Below are 19,794 nucleotides of genomic sequence, written 5' to 3'. Positions count from 1 at the left end.
GCTCCTGCCTTTTATATGCCACTTTCATAGTGGAATATCCTGCTTGGTGTAGATGAGCCCCAAGACACCGTATTTTATATAGGCTACAATCCAATTGAGATACACTCAAGCCTCTAAGGGCTCATCTACACCATGCAGGATATTGCGCTATGAAAGTGGTATGGAAGCGGAATAGTGGAATGTCCTGCTTGGTGTAGATTAGGCCTTGAAAACATTTTTTAAAAATAAAAATAATCATTTTTAGGTTTCTCAACAGACAACCCCTGTGAGTGGGGGCAAAAATGAAATCGTCCCTGGATGTACCTGAATTGTCTACCCTTGCTTTAGTTCAGTAAAGATAGGGTTACGGTAGGGATCAAATTAGATTTGAATTTATTCTAGGGGACTGCAGTATGCGTTTGTGTGTGCAGGGATGAACTTACTTAGATGAACTTTTAATGTTGTTCCACTTCCAAATATAACTTTGCCGCCACTACTAAGATTACACAGTGAAACAGGCCTTTGCATAAATTGTCACTTGATACACTCGTGAAGAGAAGGGAGCAGAGGAACCTCAAGGGAACTCCATTAAATTGTTTGTAACAACAACAACAACAACAACAACAACAACAACAACAACAATGTTATTTTTAAAAAACAATATTTCAGCCAATGGCTACTGGGTGTCATCTGGGGCTTGCCAAAAACTGAATTGGTGCTCAGTTTTGGTACCTAGAGTTAGCAATTCTATTTCTAGCTACAAGCTAGCAGCTGGCTGTTATAACTTCATGACTTCTTCAGCCTTGCCTTCTGTTCATCTAAACACTGAAAGAAAATATCATTGTCCGCTGACAGATTCTCTGTTCATATGTGCTGTTGTGGTTTCAAATATCAGGTCTGGGGTAGGGACAAATGACAGACAGGGCCTTCTCAGTGGCAACTCCTCAATTGTATAACTCCTCCCCAAGGTTAAACTGAACCTAAAGGACAATGGTTAAGACAATTTTGTTCCACCAAGCCTTAACTGTGTTTTAAGTTTTACGTAGTTATGGCTTTCTCTTTTGTTTCATTTTTCCACTTTGCTTATCCAGCTCTGTACTTCCCCAGCACCGTACACACTGATGCTGATCTATAAATAGCTATAATAATGTAAAGTTGGATCCGGACTTAGTCCTGCTTCAAGTTATGAAGTTTAATCATGACTAATGTATGTCACACTGATTTCAATGGGTCTGCTCTAAGCATGAGTAAGCCTAGATCCAACCCATTGTCTAGAACAGCTTTCCCAACCTGGTGTTTTGGATCACAACTCCCATCAGCCCTACCCAGCTTAATGGTCAAGGACGATGGAGTTGTTCAAACACTGGGTAGGCAGCAACAATCACCAATCAACATCATAAATAGAGTACCTCATACAGTTGTTTGGAGTTGATATTTGTTGTTGTTAAAAATGCTGCTTGTTTACTGTATTAGAAGCACATAAAGTTATGCACCCCGAAGACCAATTTTCAAAGACTTGAATAAATGTTCAGTCTTGTTCCAAATATCACTTTGTAATTCTCTCCAAGGGTGCACAGTGTAACAGACCTTTATGTAAAGGCATCACTTCAAGATATTTATCTAGAGCTGAGATGTTATTTTGGTGGTGGTGGTCAACTATTCTCTTCTAATTCAATCCACTATTCCTCTATTTCCACTGTTGAAGCAAGTCTTGTTACTTATACCTTTCTCCTAACATTGGAGAAGAACCTTAAACTGTGCTACCCCAGGAGGCTAGCTGGCGTGCCTGGTCTACCTGTATGGTTGGGCCATCTGAAAGGCCAATACATTTGACCCATATAATTTATGGGGCTTTAAAAGAAATAAATATCAGTGTTGTTATTTTATGTTTTCACTGTTCTGCAATTCCTGGAATGGAACAGAAGTTGCAAACCAGTTTGACATTGGCATGGACCTCTGGCATTCCAAGACAAAATAGCACAGTGGAGAAATGTCAGCTTTGATTTTGAGGAACTCCTTCAGCAACAACAAAAATGACTCCAAAATATTGTTGGTAAGTTTTAATAAGATGGGGAATATGCCTTCTTCGTTCATTTGCATCCTGCTTTTATTTAAAATAAATACACATGCACACACAAAACTGGAGGAGGAGGAGGAGGAGGAGGAGGAGGAGGAGGAGGAAGAAGAAGAAGAAGAAGAAGAAGAAGAAGAAGAAGAAGAAGAAGAAGAAGAAGAAGAAGAAGAAGAAGATACAACAAAATGTTGTGATGTTGAGAGTTCCTGTTTGGTGTTTCACACTGTCTATCGTGCCCTTCACTAGAAACCTCCATTCCACCAACCAACCCATTTTATGTTTATTTCCCCACAACCCCAAGAAGACAGCATTCCATGGCAACTGAGCATGCTCAGGCTGCTGTTGTTATTTTCCTCTTCCTTAGAGATTTTTTTAAAACATTTTTGTGTACTTTTGCAAATCTCTTGTTCATGGATAACATCCTTTCGGCTACCTTTGGCTCTATACTCACCTCTGAACATTGGAAATAGAGGAAATAGTTGTAGCAGCAACAGCAATACCACCACCACCAACAACAACAACAACAACAACAAAACAACAACTTGTTTTTTTGTAAAGCACTTGGAACTAATTAATTTCATTTCATTTATTACATTTCTGTACTGCCCAATAGCCAAAGCTCTCTGGGCAGTTTACCAATATGTTGTTGTTGTTTATTCGTTCAGTCGTTTCCGACTCTTTGTGACTTCATGGTCCAGCCCATGCCAGAGCTTTATTTAATATATATATTTATATATTATATATAAATTATATATAATTTATATATTTAATATATATATTTAATATATATATATTTAAAAAAGACCCTTAAAATACAGTATTATGCAATATAAGAACAGTTTAGTTACAAGCACTTAAACAGAAGAACACACACACACATACACACACAACCAAACAATACCCTACGACTTGATTCAAAACCTACCATATGCTGCCAAATGCCTGGAAGTAGAGGAAGGTCTTAACATGGCACCAGAAAGATAACAATGTTACCACCAGGCGGGCCTCACTAGGGAGTAAATTACATGATTTGGGTGGCAGCCACAATAAGGCCCTCTCCCTGTTGCTATCTTCTGAGCCTCTCTCAAAGGAGGCACCTGGGGGAGGGGCATAGACAATGAGGGTCTAAGTATTCAAAGTAGTTTGTGTGACTTCTCTAGTGGCAGTATTTGCAACAACCTTGCAAGTGACTATTGTTATACCCATCTTGCAGATGGTGGACTGAGACAGGGGGAAAGGGTGGCTTGCATAATTTAGGATGACCATATTTGGGAAACCAAAAAAGAGGACACCTAGTGTGTGTGGGGGGAAGCAGCTTTCAGAGTCCTGCAGAAAGTACGTTATTCCCCCGCCACCTTAAAGAACCCGATTGGAGTGGAGGAGGGGAAAGGATTTCATTCTGCACCACCACCATCCACTCCAATTGAGGCCTTTCCTATAACGTCCACGAATGACCCACTTTCCCCTTTAAGACCTCAATTGGAGCTCGAGGTGGGGGAATGATGTGCCTCAAGAAAGCATGTCATTCACTCCTGCCATGCTAATGGCAGCCTTAAAGGGGAAGGTGTGTCATTCCAGGACATTATTGAAAATTATAGAAAATCCCCCCTGACACCATGGAAAGAACAAAAACCAGGACAAATCCGGGGAAATCCTGACAGTTGGTCACCCTAGCATAATTCCACCAAGGGAATTCATAGCATAAATAGAATTCTAGAATACTATTACAAAAGAAAAAGAAGAGAGGAATGTCTACATTTGAATTTTTTTAAAACAAATAATTAGAATTTGCTTATCACACACACACACACACACACGAATTAACATCCCAACATCACTTTTTGTATTAATGCAAATTCAACACTGCCTTGCTGCTGCAGGATTCAGAGCACAGAAATACACAACCAAATCTTGGAGAAAGAGTCTTCCCATCTTCAGTGGAAAGGTATGGTTTTCAGCAAACAAAATGGCAGAAATGTCCTCTTTTGCTCCCAGGTTTTGCATCCACGTAGCTGTAGCATCAGCTGGGGTTCTCTGTCCAGAGCAGGGAAAGGCTGGAGGTGAGAGTAGTGATCTTCCAATGCAAAATGACTGCCTGTTTCTCTCTCATTTCTATCTGGCTTGGTGAATGAAACACTGAGGCCATATCTAGACCTAAGGTTTATCCCTGGATCATCCAGGGGTCAAACCTGTTCATCTAGGTGACACACAGGGGATCCAGTGCTCAGGCAGGGACAAACCCTGGATGGTCCCAGGATAAACCTTAGGTCTAGCTGTGGCCTGAATCTCTTTAAGAAATCCCTACAAAACAAATTAAAATAATATTATGAGAACCAAATGTCCATCCTTCTTAGCTTCCTTTCTATTCATCCCACCATCACCCCTTTTTGTGCATGAGGCAATGCATCGTGGCATCACTGTGGGTCTCAGACCACAGTAATACACTCCTTCATCCCAAAGAGAAACTTCCCCAATCTTCAAGTTTGCTGCCTTGTTGTCGAGGTTCAAAGTTCCAGAGTATTTTGCTGCTTGATCCAGAGGAACAAACTTAATCATCGTCAGTATATGCTCTGGAGGTTGATTGGGCAATTGCTGATACCAAACTAGATATGGATTGGAGTCCACGGTGGAGAAATTACAGTGTAATTGTGCATGTTTCTGCACTGTGACTGATGACTTGGGAAATGGCTGGAACACAGAGTCACTTTGACGAAAATCTGCAAAAGGGGAAAAAATGTAAATGAATTCAGTTTGCCTGATCCTACGCTATCCAATCCCTCCCTTTAATTCTGATATTCAAGTGCCATGACTCATGTAGCCAAAATGGCACCATCTGGACCAAACAGGGAGGTAACAAACGGCTTGGGAAATGCCTAAACAAACTAAAATTATTTAGAAAAAAAAGCAAAAAGAGCAAAAACAGACAGACAGACAGAAAAAAGCAAATAACCCATTGAGGACTGGGCATGCCCAGTAGGCACTGAAAGATACATGTTGGGATGGGGGGGGGGGAAGAGAGAGAATGGAATGGAGTATCTAGAAAGATGGCATAGTTGACTGACTGGCACATTGATTGATTGCAGTACTCCACAGTATATCATTGTGTTGCAGGTTCTACTTGGACTAATGGGTCATTTTTTTTGTCTATGTCCAGCTATCTGCCTGTCTGGGCATACATCTGTTGGTTTTGAAAATTACCTATGTATTCTTGTGATTTTAAAAAAATCACCAATCCCCATTTTATTACACAAAAAGTTTCTACTCAGTTACTACTAGTAGGTAAATAGTATTACTGGTAGTGTTCAGTAGTATGAGTCAGGTACTATTAGTAGGAAACTAGTAGTACAAGTAGGTACTAACAGTACTTACCTACTAGTAGGTACTACTAGTAGTTACCTACTAGTACCACATAATTTCAAATAGGATAGCCAGGATCCCACTTCTAGAAAACAATTCTTTGTGTCTATGAGGCTTTGCCAATTTTAGTTTGTAGCCCCTTGTAGTGTTAGATTCTGAACTAGTCTATACATGTGAATGAGTGTATCGATGGGGAATAAGGTAGATTACTTCAGAGGGCAGGGTGGCAGCAGACAAGTCCGAAACTCCTCGTGCAAATGCAGGTCAGCCTGCAGTTCTTTGGCCAACACATTTCCCACTTTATTTCTACTTTCAAGGAATATGTTTCTTTAAATAGAGAGCAGCTACTAACTGTGAGATCATGAATCACTGAGCATTCCTGGTCATAAATTTCCAAAGAAGAGCAACGGATGATCTAGTCCAGTTTCTGTTCCCACAGTGGCCAGTCAGAAGCCACAACTAGGACATGAGTGCCACAGCAAACTCCTACTCATGTTCCTCAGCAACTGTTAGTTAGAACTTATTGCCTCTGATCCTGGAGGTAATATGTAGCCATAAGGACTTGTAGCCTTTGGTAGCCCTATCCTCCCTGAATTTTTCTAATCCACTTTGAAAGCCATCCAAGTTTGGAGGCCACTTCTCAATGCTGTAACAGCAACCAAATTGAGACATTACCTGATTCCAGGAGCAGAAGGAAAGTTCCCCAAGCTGTCAGGTAGTAGTGCATTTTAGAAGGATAAAGCATCCTTGGGATTGTCAAAGAAACTCAAAACTGAGCCTGTTTCTCTTTCGTGGGTTGGATTTGAAAAGATTGAAGGTGAGACCCACCTCGTTCTGCGGCCTGCCTCATCTGCTTCCTTCCTGTTTAGGATTCTCATTCATCATGTTGAACGATGGGTTGGGGGTTGAGTGAAGCATCTTTCAAAAATGGAAGGAAAACCTGAAGGGAGTATGTGAAGGTCTTGGTTGCCTTCTAGTGGCTAAAAATATTTTTCACCCCTCCAACACCCCCAAGGGTGGGGAAAAAACCTAACAAGAGAAGCCTGAGGTTATCAAATGTTAGAAACTGTAGCTGTCTGATAAGGATCAATGTAACATCATGAAATGGTGTAACACTTTAATGTGTATGTTTACTGAGAATTGGGCCATAGCTAGACCTAGGGTTTATCCCAGGATCATCCTGGGTTCATCCCAGCCTGAGCACTGGATGCCCTGTGTGGCACTTAGATGAACAGGTTTGACTCCAGGACAATCCTGGGATAAACCATCGGTCTAGCTACAGCCTTGGTGTATTGAAGCATTGAGTCAGCTTTTATGTAACAGGAGTTCCGCACTCTGCCACCAGGTGGGTTTTTGACCCGCTCTGCTTGTCATCACTTTCACTGTGTCATCCAAGGCACAGAAGAAGACCACCTCAGCTCTGAGCACAATGGACTCCTTCGTCAACTTGAAGTACTTCTCTGCTGAAAAACCATCTCCGATGTTCTCTCAATGTCTCACTTCCTGGACCATCATTATTTGACAGCAAGAACCAAAGGGGTTTGTGAGGTCATATGAGAAAAGCAATGTGATATATTCAGAGATGGCATAGCTGCATGAAAGCAAACTTGTTTGACCTTCTTGGGCAGCAACAGAAGATGGCACTTGGGGGACAGAGGCATCATGAGACCTTTCTGCAATAGCAATGTGGAAGAGGTGAGTTGTTACCTTTGACTGGGAATCTCCAAAGATGCAAAAAGAGGTGTCAATAAGAGAGTAAAATATATTTCAACATTAGACATTTCCATTGGAAAGGAGAGGAAACTAGAATTTTTGAACTCGATATATGTCCAACCTGACCTTCAGCCTTGACAACCATATCAGGACATTTTGTTGCCTGAGGGAAAGTACCATATGGTACCCACCTCCAATTCTACTAGTGATAACACAGCATCCTCCACTGTACCTAAAGGCAGCTGGCTAGCTTAGGGGGCACACAATTGGGTTGTCCAACACATTGCTGTCACGACCCACCCTGCAGCCTCTGCCACCTGGGGCGGTTGTCTCACTTTGCCTAATGGTAGGCCTGGCTATCCACCCCATGATTAATTGCCTAAGTGGAATGAGTAAACCAATAATCTACGCCAAGCAGGATTTTCCACTATGAAAGTGGTATATAAAAGGCAGGAGCCACACTACTGCTTTATAGCAACATTGAAGTGCGCTGACAACTGTTGGGGCCCATAGACACATACCATATACCGCTTTCATACCACTTGTTGTTGTTTATTCGTTCAGTCGCTTCCGACTCTTCGTGACTTCATGGACCAGCCCACGCCAGAGCTTTCTGTCGGCCGTCGCCACCCCTAGCTCCCCCAAGGTCAAGTCTGTCACCTCCAGAATATCATCCATCCATCTTGCCCTTGGTCGGCCCCTCTTCCTTTTGCCTTCCACTTTCCCTAGCATCAGCCTCTTCTCCAGGGTATCCTGTCTTCTCATTATGTGGCCAAAGTACTTCAGTTTTGCCTTTAATACCATTCCCTCAAGTGAGCAGTCTGGCTTTATTTCCTGGAGTATAACACTTATATAGTATTATATCCTGCTTGGTGTAGACGTGTCAATGGGCCCCAACAGTTGTCAGTGCAGTTCAGCACCACTGTAAAGCAGTAGTGTGGCTCCTGCCTTTTATATACCACTGTCATAGTGGAATATCCTGCTTGGTGTAGATGAGGCCAATGAGTCACTTTGTAGTTGCTCTTGACACACTTGTTTCTAGGGATGCAAGCTTAGGTATTGAATGTGATAGATTAATAAACCAAGGTTTTATTAAGGCCTGTGATGGCTGTGTTCTATTAAGCCCCTTAGGAGGTCAAGGTATCACCAATGCTGGTTAGCTTTTGGGACCAGATGAAAACAATCCTTTCCCCTAAACTCTTTATAATTCAAAGTTGGGCCTCATGTATCAGAGCCGATTAGCTGAAGGAGAAGTGTGCCTTTCATTTGACAAGGACTGACTTTTTAGTATTTTACTGTATTTTATGATGAACTGGAGTGTATTTTATAAAGGTAATTTATTGTATATTGTGACCACCCTGGAGTAATTTTATGATGAAGGGTAGGTGTAGTTTTCTTTTTAAAAAAATGAAAGAAAGAAAGAAAGAAAGACAAAGTGTTGCAGTCCATTTGTCATTATTAAAAGCATCATTTTAATGTGTGGGTTTATGGGGTGGTATCCAATTCAGTACTAGTGCTAAAATAAATGGCGTTGCACCAGCCTAAGGGACTTCTAGTGCAATGCTAATAGCATTTGGTGCTTGGCAGGTTTTCCTAGAGGAAATCTGGGTTCTGGTGCATTGCTTCAAGGTAACCATCCCCAACCTGCTGCCGTCCAATTGGACCTGGAAGACAGCGAGAAAGAACTGCTAAAACTGCCACATCAGCTTTTCTTTGCTGTGAATTTTTGTACAGCTCCCCTTCTGGTTCTCACCACTGTGTCTTCGAAGGCACAGTGGTAGACGGCTGAGTCTCTCATGCTGATGACTTCTTTTTGCAAATGGAAGGATCTTTCTGTCTTGAGGTGAGTGGCAAAGAAGTTCCCAGCTCTTTTGTTTTGAGCGTTTTCTTTGGGGTCTTCTCTCAGCAGAAGCTGGGGAGCCCCACCGTCGAGGTTCTGGATGTACCAATAGAGATACAGGTATCCAGAATAGTCGTAGTTACAGGTGATGGACAGTTGCAGTCCTTCCTTTATGACAAGCAGGCCTTGGGTCTGTGTTACTGATTGTGCCATAGTCCCTTGGGAGGAGAAGAGAGAAGGGGCTGTTATGTTTGTCAGGAGGTGAAAACAAAACAAAACAGTGCAAACAGTTTCTAAATAAAAGGTATCACAGTGTAGAAAAAGCCATGTGCTGTACGTAGAACTGTCCGGTTGGGTTACCATCAGGATGACGATTAATCTCCTCTCCCTTTCCTGTTTACATCTGCAAAAGAAGACAAGAATGGAGAGAATGGGAGGAGAACCATTCCTCCCTGCAAGATCTCTAGTTGTCCCTTTCTCGGAGAGCTTTGAGTGGTGGCCCTCCGAAGTCATGAACGTCAGGAGGAAAAAATGGACCTGGGTGTTATGTTTGGCTTATGCTTCTCGTGCACATCGTCTATTTCACCTTCATGCCAGTACAACTGCACTTCATTTTGGATTATGAAAATGAACACATTGGTTATGTCCCCCTCAAAAAAAGTTCTCAAGAACATTTCAACAAATCAAGGAGAAAGAAAGATGGGGGAGAGAAACCAGTGAAGAAACCTGACCCATAGAGGATAGATAGATAGATAGATAGATAGATAGATAGATAGATAGATAGATCCATTATGTCTCTGGATAATTTTATGCAAGGTGAAAAGCAGAGCATTAAAATGGTGTTTGAAGGAATATAAAACACTAAGCTGTACCAAAGAAGAGTGCGAGATTATTATTATTTTTAAAGATACTACTCACTTGAAGTTAAAGCCAATAATGTAATAAACACTGACATGAAGATCATGATGAGGAATCTTTATGTCTAGATTGAAAGTGTTTGAATCTTCTTTAGATTTAAAATGATCTTCGACAATGTTTCTGCTTCTCAAGGACCTTTTCCAACAGCCGGCTACAAAGACTCAGCATTCTGAAGCCTAAAGCGCAGACCTGCCTTGTAAATGTCTTCTTCCTTTCCTTCCGATTTTGGTTTAACCACTTGTGGTTTCCTGTTCATTTCGGCACAGTGACTTCGGCTGTGCGTGTAATCTTATTCAGCTCACCTTCATGTGCGGGACCTCAACGTTGGAAGGCAAGGCAGAGGTGTGTGAAATACAAGTGAAGGATATGGACCGTGCTTAAAGTACACCCCTCTGTGGAGAGTGGGGTAGCAAAGTGTAATTAAAAAGCGGGAGAAATTAGGGACTGTTATGGATATTCCCTTACCTGAAAGAAAAGAACGGGAGAGAAAGAGACAGAGTCAGAGAGAGACAGAGGCAGAGATGGTTGAGAATGAAATTCTACTGGACTATCACTGGCCCCCAGGCATCAGTATGAACTGAACATGCTTCTGTCTCAGGGCTGGGAGCCAAGTTAACATGTAGAAGATTAGCTCAATCCTCCCCCTCTTTCTTAGGTTTGAAAGGTTACAGAATGAGGCAGCCTTCTTCTGCGGCCTGCCTCACCCACTTCCTGATGAGTTCTGAAGTTTGTTCTTGATCTAGAGTTGTGATTTTTGTTTTGTTTTTAAATGAAGCCTAGGCATATTGTTTTTATAGGGGAAGAATGGAAGAAATGTGAAAGTATAGATTACCCTCTAGTGGCCAAAAATATAAAAACAGGAAATAATGTAGGTCAAGGGATTACCTGTGGAGAGCAGGTGGCTACCAGGAGGAGGGCCTTCTCTGCTGTGGCACCCCGGCTGTGGAACGAGCTCCCTAAGGAGGTTCGCTTGGCACCTACATTAGATGATTTTAGACGCCAGGCGAAGACCTTTTTGATATCCCAGCATTTTAACAGTCTATAAATAAATTTTAACTGTGTTTTAAATTTGTAATTTTGCATTGCTGCTGTTTTTATCTGGTTGAGCTTTTATATTGTATTTTATATTATGGTTTTATACTGTTGTTTTATACGCTGAATGTTTTTAATTTTTGTGAACCGCCCAAAGAGCTCCGGCTATTGGGAGGTATAGAAATGTAATTAATAAATTAATAAATAAATATGTCAGGGGGTGAATACCTTGTGTCACATGTAGGGCCCATCTACACCAAGCATGAAAGCAATATGAAAGTGGTATATAAAAGGCAGGAGCCACACTACTGCTTTATAGCGGTATTGAAGTGCATTGAGAACTGCTGGGGCCCATTGACACATGCCATATACTAGGGCTGGGCACCCACCCCGACCCACCTCAGAGGCTGGCTCAGAGCCCCCAAAGCAGCCTGGATTCAGCTCGGCAGTGCTTCAGGGGTTGCCTGACCCACCTCGACGCCAAAGCCGAAGTGAAATTCGGGCCCTCCGGGGCGACTTGGACTTTTCTGGGTGCCAGCTGGCACCCAGAAAAGGCTCCCCTTCCCAATTTACCTGCTGCCTCCGCCACTGTCCGCCGTCTACAACTGCCGCCGTCCTTGCACCTGGCAGCTTCTACTGCTGCTGATGCATATGACCAGAAGTAGGCCGCATGGCCTACTTCCGGTCATATGCAGCAGCAGCAGCGGAAGACACCAGATGTAATGACAGCAGCGGCAGCCAATGGCAGACAGCGGCAGAGGCAGCAGGTAAGGGACCACCGAGGGCTGCTCTAACGCACCGAGGCACCCCAAAGCTTCAGAGCCAATTGCCTTTGGCTTTGGGGCACCTTGGGTTTCACCTGAACCACCTCGGAACCGAGGTGAGGCGGGTCAAATCAGCCCACCTCACCTCAGATTTGGGGCCTCGGCCCGAGGCACTACACAGCCCAACATATACAGCTTTCATACCACTTTCATGGTGTTATACCCTGCTTGGTGTAGATGTGTCAATGGGCCCCAACAGTTGTCAGTGCACTTCAATACCGCTATAAAGCAGTCGTGTGGCTCCTGCCTTTTATATACTGCATTCATACCACTTTCATCCTGCTTGGTGTAGATGAGGCCTTACACCGATCTATTTTGAGTGCCAGGCACGGCTTTTAAGTTAGCAAACTTCTCCTGTGCTTTTCCCCTCATGCTGGAACAAAGCCTCCTTTTCCAGGCACAGATTACCATACCCAAAATAGGAGAATATCAAGGTGCTTGCTAAGAATTATGGTATTGACTTCCTGTCTTCCTCTGAAAGGAATCAACATAGAGAGGCAGTGTGCTTAATGTTTTGATCTGGGACTTGACAACTCCAAGTCCCGGTCTTCATTCCGCCATGAACTTCACCGGGTGACTTTGGGCCAGTCGCTGTCTCGCCGCCTAACCTACCTCACAGGGTTGTTGTCAGGACAAAAAGGAGTGAGGAGGATCATGAAATGCATGGGTGGGTAGAAGGTGGGTCTCCAGTGTAGCCAATAGTGAGGAATGCTGGGAGTTGTAATCCAAACAAATTCGGGGATGTGTCCAAATCTGTCCAGATAGTTTTGGAAGCCTGTGATGTGTTACCTTGGCCTCCTTGGAGGAAAGACGGGATATAATTGTAACAAATAAATAGACAGTGGCATAAAAAAACCAAAGCCATTTGCAAGCTAAGAAGCACCTTTATTGCACGTAGTCACGCTTTGCATAAGAGGAGTTCTGTGCCCTGCCACTGGGTGGGTTTTTGTCCTGCTTTCTTCATCGTCCCAGTCACTGTGTCGCTCAAGGCACAGAAGTAGACAGCTGAGTCTCTCAGCTCAACAGGCTCCTTGGTCAGGTTGAAGAAGTTCTCCTTCTTCTCTGCTGAAAACCCCCTCCTGCGCCTTTCCACCTCCTGGTCTTTGGTGTCAAAGTTTGATAGCAAGAGCTGAGGGGCTTTGGGTGGATGTTGCACGTACCATAATAGTACTGGAACAGAGGCAGCGGTGTCATATCTGCAGGGCAGCAAGACAGGCTGGCCCTCTTTAGCAATCTCAAGGACTTCTGTTTGGGACACAGAGTTTCCGTGGGTCATTTCTGCAAATGAAATGTGGGAATTTGATTACTGAATTCCTTTGGAAATCTCCCAGGACCCCGAGATAAATTTATTCATTAGATTTATGTACTGCTGCTCATATTTTAAAATATCTCTACATGGTAAAATGAAAATAATAATAATAATAACAACAACAACAACAACAGATCACTTCCCCAGGCTCTTGAAACTTGTGTAGAAGAGGAGAGAAATATATATTTGTTTATTCATTCAGTCGCTTCCGACTCTTCGTGACTTCATGGATGCCTTTCTCGCTTTATATGCACATCTTTTACATCCAGCCCATTAACTGGCCAATTAGTTGACTAAAGCAATGAAATCAGCATGTAAGTTTCTCCTGGGATTCCATGTAGGCTGTTTTCTAGAGTAGCAAACATTAATAATCAGCTACTATTTGATAGCATTAGCTGTTAAGGCGTTGAAAGACCAGAATGGACAATACCAAATCCTCAGGAAAGAATTTGTACCCTGGCTTTCATTCACTCTTTCCTTCTCCCTTTGGAAGAGATGACCAACAGATGTAAAATCATAAGCAGGAGACAATGTTTGGATCACATACACTTGCCTAGTCACACTTACCTGGGATGAATTCTCCCTGAACTCAACAGGACATCTACTTTTGTGTAGATGTGCATAGGATCCTATCACATTCCAGTTCAGATGAATGAAATAAACATAGTATGCTAATTGATGATCTCAGTTCTCAAGAACATCATTGGAACCATCAAGGAAGGAGAAAGCTGGACAAGTAGATGTCAGGTGGAGAAATATGAAGTCTCTATGACCAACCAAGGACAGAGGGAGAGAGAGAGGCCTTAGCTAGACCTAAGGTTTGTCCCAGGGTCATCCATGTTCATGTAAATGACACACAGGATATCCTGGGAGCAGGCAGGGACGACCCCAGGACAATCCCGGGATAAACCTTATGTCTAGCTAAGGCCAGAGAGAGAGAGAGAGAGAGAGAGAGAGAGAGAGGGAGGGAGGGAGGGAGGAGGAGGAGGAGGAAACATTATACATCCCAGATAAGCTTTAGAAGAGAGATGGGTGGCAAGCAAAGGGTGGAAGACAAAACATGGTGTGAATTCTGAAAGATATTATATTTTTAAAATGAAAACAAAAACTGAAACTCCAGATTTGATTTGATTTTTGTAAAATGCTACTTACTCCAAATTAAAGCTAATAAGATAACAAATGCTGAAGCAAAGTTCATGGTGAAGAGGATGTCTCTGTGTGTACCCAACCTATTCAAAGCAGAGCTGGCTTCAAATTTATCTTCTGCAGTTATGTGTACTCTTTCTTCAGTTCTCCACCAGTTGGTTGCAGAGAGCTCGCGTTCTGCAGTATAAAACAGCAAGAGTTGGTGTACGAGAGTCTTGTTTTCTCTTTCTCACTTTGTTCCAACCACTCAAGGTTTTCTCTTTTAGGGAACTGATTAGTATCAGCTCAGCTGATATTCATCTCCTTTTCAAGGGTGGGAGACCAAAACCACAGTTTCCTTTCTTTTTCGACTGTGACACATACTTTGTGGATGGTCCCTTTGCTGTAAATAAAAGGAAGTGGGTCAGGGAATGAACGTGGCAGCGGGGACGAGCATCCGACAGATCAGAGGCGGGTAAGTTCACCCATCCCTATTTGGCTGAAGTTGAATGGAATTGGGGGCACAACCACCTGGAGAATACCATGTTTGGGAAGGCTCCCCTAGAAGAGAAAATCATGTTAAAATGCTTGCAATAGATGCGTAAGTTAGGTAAAATGCATGCAAAACTGCATGAATTTGGAGAAATGTGCACCAAAATGCAAATTAATTTTCATGCAAATATTTTTTAAAAAATCTCAAGGTTCGAGATGAAGCCAACTTAAGGCTGGAGAAATTCTCAAACTTCAAGATGAGCCAAACTTAAAAATGGAAAAAACGAGTAACTATGAGACGCTGAAAAGGGTAGGTGGGTCCATTCCTAACTAGAAGCCCAGTATTTGAGAACATTGACCACACTTTCTGAGGCTAATGGGAGTTGAAGCCAAAACACAAGGAGGGCATCATATTGGAGAAGGCTTCCCTAGAAGTATGAGAGGAAACCAAGATCTGTTGGCATGTTAAGGCTGTGAATCCTCTTCTTCTGCTCAGCCTGTTGTAAGGGTAGATAAACCTTGTATCACAGAAATGCCATAAGTCTCCAATGACCACTAGTCCTCACAAGCCATCCTTAGGAAACTGAATCATAGAATCATAGAATCATAGAATAGCAGAGTTGGAAGGGGCCTACAAGGCCATCGAGTCCAACCCCCTGCTCAATGCAGGAATCCACCCTAAAGCATCCCCGACAGATGCTTGTCCAGCTGCCTCTTGAACGCCTCTAGTGTGGGAGAGCCCACAACCTCCCTAGGTAACTGATTCCATTGTCGCACTGCTCTAACAGTCAGGAAGTTTTTCCTGATGTCCAGCTGGAATCTGGCTTCCTTTAACTTGAGCCCGTTATTCCGTGTCCTGCACTCTGGGAGGATCGAGAAGAGATCCTGGCCCTCCTCTGTGTGACAACCTTTTAAGTATTTGAAGAGTGCTATCATGTCTCCCCTCAATCTTCTCTTCTCCAGGCTAAACATGCCCAGTTCTTTCAGTCTCTCTTCATAGTGCTTTGTTTCCAGACCCCGGATCATCCTGGTTGCCCTCCTCTGAACACGCTCCAGCTTGTCTGCGTCCTTCTTGAACTGTGGAGCCCAGAACTGGACGCAATACTCTAGATGAGGCCTAACCAGGGCCGAATAGAGAGGAACCAGTATTTCACGTGATTTGGAAGCTGTACTTCTATTAATGCAGCCCAAAATAGCATTTGCTATTTGCTATCCTGGGTTACGACTTAGGTCCCTGGAAATTTCTCACTCAAAAGTAGGGTGCATGTGCATAGTAATAGGTCTGTTGCTCCACCTCATGGGTGCCACCTTCATTCATTGTCAGAATGAAAGGGTTATTGCACAGCAGAGATACCAAGATGTGGCACTGTGTCACTCAGAGCACAGTAGTACACTGCAGAGTCCTTCAAGGTAACCCTGGTGAAGGAGAGATTGCTGGACTTCCGATCGTCAAACACAAACAAGGAGACCCCTTCTAGAACACCGCTCTTCACTTTCTTTGAAAATCCTTGCACGATATAGTAAAGAGGATGGTTCGGGAACTGCCTATACCAAAAGATAGCATCAGCTAATGTAGCAGATGGGTGTTTGCAAACGAGATTCACGTTTCTTCCATCCAAGGCTTCCACGAAAGGTTCTTGAGTGATCTTCTCAGCTTTGCCCTGAATGATTCCTGGGAAAGCAAACAGAACAGGGTGGGGGGAATTAACTGTAGAACTGCTGGATGACTGTGGACCAGTAAGATCAGTTGCATATCATGCCTTTAAAATTAAAGTCTGCCTCATCCCAAAGGCCCTTCCAAACATCCCTTCTCACCAGGGACAGCGTCAAAGGTAGGCATATTTGGGCATCTGCCAAGGGCCCACACCCCAATAGGTCCCACAGACCCCTAAAGTTGCTCCTCCTCTTCAGCCTTGTACACCAGCCTCTCATAGAATCATGGAATCATAGAGTTGGAAGGGGCTTCTAAGGCCATTGAGTCCAACCCCCTGTGCAATGCAGGAATCCACCTCAAAGCATCCCTGGCAGATGGTTGTCCAGCTGCCTCTTGAATGCCTCTAGGGTGGGAGAGCCCATGACCTCATTATTATTATTATTATTATTATTATTATTATTATTATTATAGCACCATCAGTGTACATGGTGCTGTACATAGTAAAACAATAAAATAGCAAGACCCTGCCGCATAGGCTTACATTCCAATAAAATCGTAATAAAACACTAAGAAAGGGAAGGGAATGCGCCAAACAGGCACAGGGGAGAGTAAAACTAACAATATAAAAGTAAGGTTAAAATCAGGTTCTAAAAACTTTAGAAAAAAGAAAAGTTTTCTGCTGAGCTTTAAAGACTGGAACCTAGGTCATTGGTTCCCTTGTCGTACTGCTCTAACAGTCAGGAGGTTTTTCCTGATGTCCAGCTGGAATCTGGTTTCCTGTAACTGGAGCCCGTTATTGCCTGTCCTGCACTCTGGGTTGGTTGAGTAGAGATCCTGGCCCTCATCTCATTCTGGCCCAGACAATGGTGGTAGAGTGGATCGATGCCACTGCCTACCTTTGTTTTTGTTTTATTTTCTGTAAACTGCATTGTCCCTTTATTCTATGGAGAGGTGCAGAGCAGGTGGATGGAAACCCATTACCTGATTTCAGCATCAGAAGGGTCATTACTGGAAAAGTCAAACAGCCGCGTGTATTAGAATGGAAAAACATCCTCGTGTCCGTCAGGGTTCTCCAGTGACATGAAATCCACCCTCATCGGTTAGGTCTGTAAAGGATTCAGAAGAGGCAGCCTCCTTCTGGGACCTGCTTTGCCCACTTCCTGATAAGTTCTGAATTAGCTCGTTTGTTCTCTTGAGTTGTGGTTTTAAGATGAAGTGAACAACTTGATCAAGGGAGAGGAGGAGGCACGGTGGAGAAAGCATGAAGGGTTTGCATTGCCCTCTAGTGCCATACATATAAAAATACAGGAAGCCTAAGTAGATGAGTCTCCAGATCTATTGGAATACAGTTCCTACAGTCTTCAGTCAACATGGCCAATGTTGGTGGTGGCTGAGGATTGTGGATGTTGTAGTTCAACTCATCTGGAGAGCACCAGATTTGGGGAGGGTGATGTAGACGCTGGAAGTGCTTCAAGATGAGGCCTTTTACAGTTCATTCATGGAATTTTACTCTGTGTGTGTGTGTATGTGTATGTATGTCCAGATGACTGTCTTACAGTTGTAACCCTCCCTTCTTTTCCTACCACTTCCTCCATTATGATCAAAAGTCTGCCTCAAGAACACCAAATCTGTTCTCCTCTTCAGAGCTGTCCAAACACTTTGTTGCAGTTGATTTTCTAACCATACTATACTATGTGTAGTATCCGTTGGGTTGTATCCAGGGTTAGTCTAACTTAAGTCTACACTTGATCTTAGCCAAAAGGCTGAGAAGCTTTTAGAGCAAATGAGAGCCAATTCATCAAATACATCATCCTGGTTTCAGAAATTGCTTCCTCAAATTCATTATTATGGTTTTTCTTCTCAACACGTTACTACTCTGAATGTAGCTCACAGCAAAGAGGTCTTTAAGGAGAGGGTTTATAGTGTTTCTATTCAAATGGACCTCTGTGCAGTCACAAGTAATAACATAGCACCTTGGTTTGCAGAAACTAAGCTTAAATTTGAATGTGAACCCTACCTGACTCTAATTTCCAACCCTCATCTCAGATCAGCCCTCGCACGATTAAAGATGCAACAAATGAAAACAGCAGTGCTAGAAGGGCGTTTTAATAAAACTCATTATGCCTCGAGACTTTGCCCTTGCCGTAGTGACAAAGTGGAGGATCTGCCTCACTATTTGTTTTACTGCCCTATCTATTCTCAAATTCATTCTAAATATTTAGATGGTTTTTTTGAGAAAAAGTCCAGCTGGTCTGATTCAAAAAGAATACACTTTCTGTTTACATGCAACAACCAGACTGTCATATTGGCATTGGCCAACTTCGCTCTTACAGCTCAAATGTATAGAGCAAAATTTCTGAACTTGTATGTAGGATTTGTTTTACTATTGTTTTTATTACGCTTGTTGTAACCATAGGTTGGAACAATAAATCTTTGTTACTACTACTACTTTAGTCCGATTCATTTCAATGGGTCTACTCTAAATAGGATAGAACCCATTTATTTTATTGTTTATTTAAAATGTTTTTCAATAAAAAATAAAAATAAATTTATTTATTATTGCATTTATATCCCACTTTTTTTCCACCAAGGAACCCAAGGCAACATACATAATCCTCCTCCTCTCCATCTTCACCTGCCCGGACCCTAAGGTCATCCTCAGGGGTCCTTCTCCGTGAGCCCCTGCCAAAGGAAGTGAGGCAGGTGGCTACCAGGAGGAGGGCCTTCACTGCTGTGGCACCCCGGCTGTGGAATGAGCTCCCTCAGGAGGTTCGCTTGGCACCTACATTATATGCTTTTAGACGTCAGGTGAAGACCTTTTTATTCTCCCAGCATTTTAACAGTCTATAAATAAATTTTAACTTGGTGTTTTAAATTTGTAATTTTGCATTGCTGCTGTTTTTATCTGGTTGAGCTTTTATATTGTATTTTATATTATGGTTTTATACGGTTGTTTTATACTTTGAATGTTTTTAATTTTTGTGAACCGCCCAGAGAGCTTCGGCTATTGGGCAGTATAGAAATGTAATTAATAATAAATATATAAATAAATAAATAAATAATCTTCTCCTCACAACAACAACAACCCTGTGAGGTGGGATGGGCTGAGAGTCTGTGACTAGCCCATAGTCACCCAGTGGGTTTCCATGGCCAAGTGGGGACTAGAACCCAGATCTCCCAACTCCCAGTCCAACACTTTAGCCACTACAGCACACTGGCCATTGTGTTGGAAGGAACTTTGGAGGGCATTTAGTCCAACCAGAAAGCAGAGAGTAGGAATAAATGTCAATTTTCCTGGTGGAGGGAAATAGTGGGGTCCCAGAGGGATCGGTATTGGGACCAATTCTTTTCAACTTGTTCATGAATGATCTGGAATTAGGAGTGAGCAGAGAAGTGGCCAAGTTTGCTTATGACACCAAATTATTTAAGGCTGTTAAAACACAAAGGGATTGTGAAGAGCTTCAGAGGGATCTCTCC

General features: G+C 42.8%; 1 gene segment (V, D, J or C); it reads right to left on the bottom strand.

Annotated features, from left to right (window-relative positions):
* Positions 1-372: 372 nt before the first annotated feature.
* LOC134405856 (T-cell receptor alpha chain V region RL-5-like) lies at positions 373-9,176 on the bottom strand. The segment is given in 3 exon segments: positions 373-475; positions 2,979-2,995; positions 8,877-9,176. Coding segments are annotated over 3 exon segments (420 nt in total).
* Between the last annotated feature and the right edge of the window lie 10,618 nt (positions 9,177-19,794).

This window comes from Elgaria multicarinata, chromosome 11, assembly GCF_023053635.1.
Source record: "Elgaria multicarinata webbii isolate HBS135686 ecotype San Diego chromosome 11, rElgMul1.1.pri, whole genome shotgun sequence".
Lineage (NCBI taxonomy): Eukaryota > Metazoa > Chordata > Lepidosauria > Squamata > Anguidae > Elgaria > Elgaria multicarinata.
The sequence above is the reverse complement of the archived record's forward strand: the minus strand, read 5'-3'. Positions and strand labels throughout refer to the sequence as shown.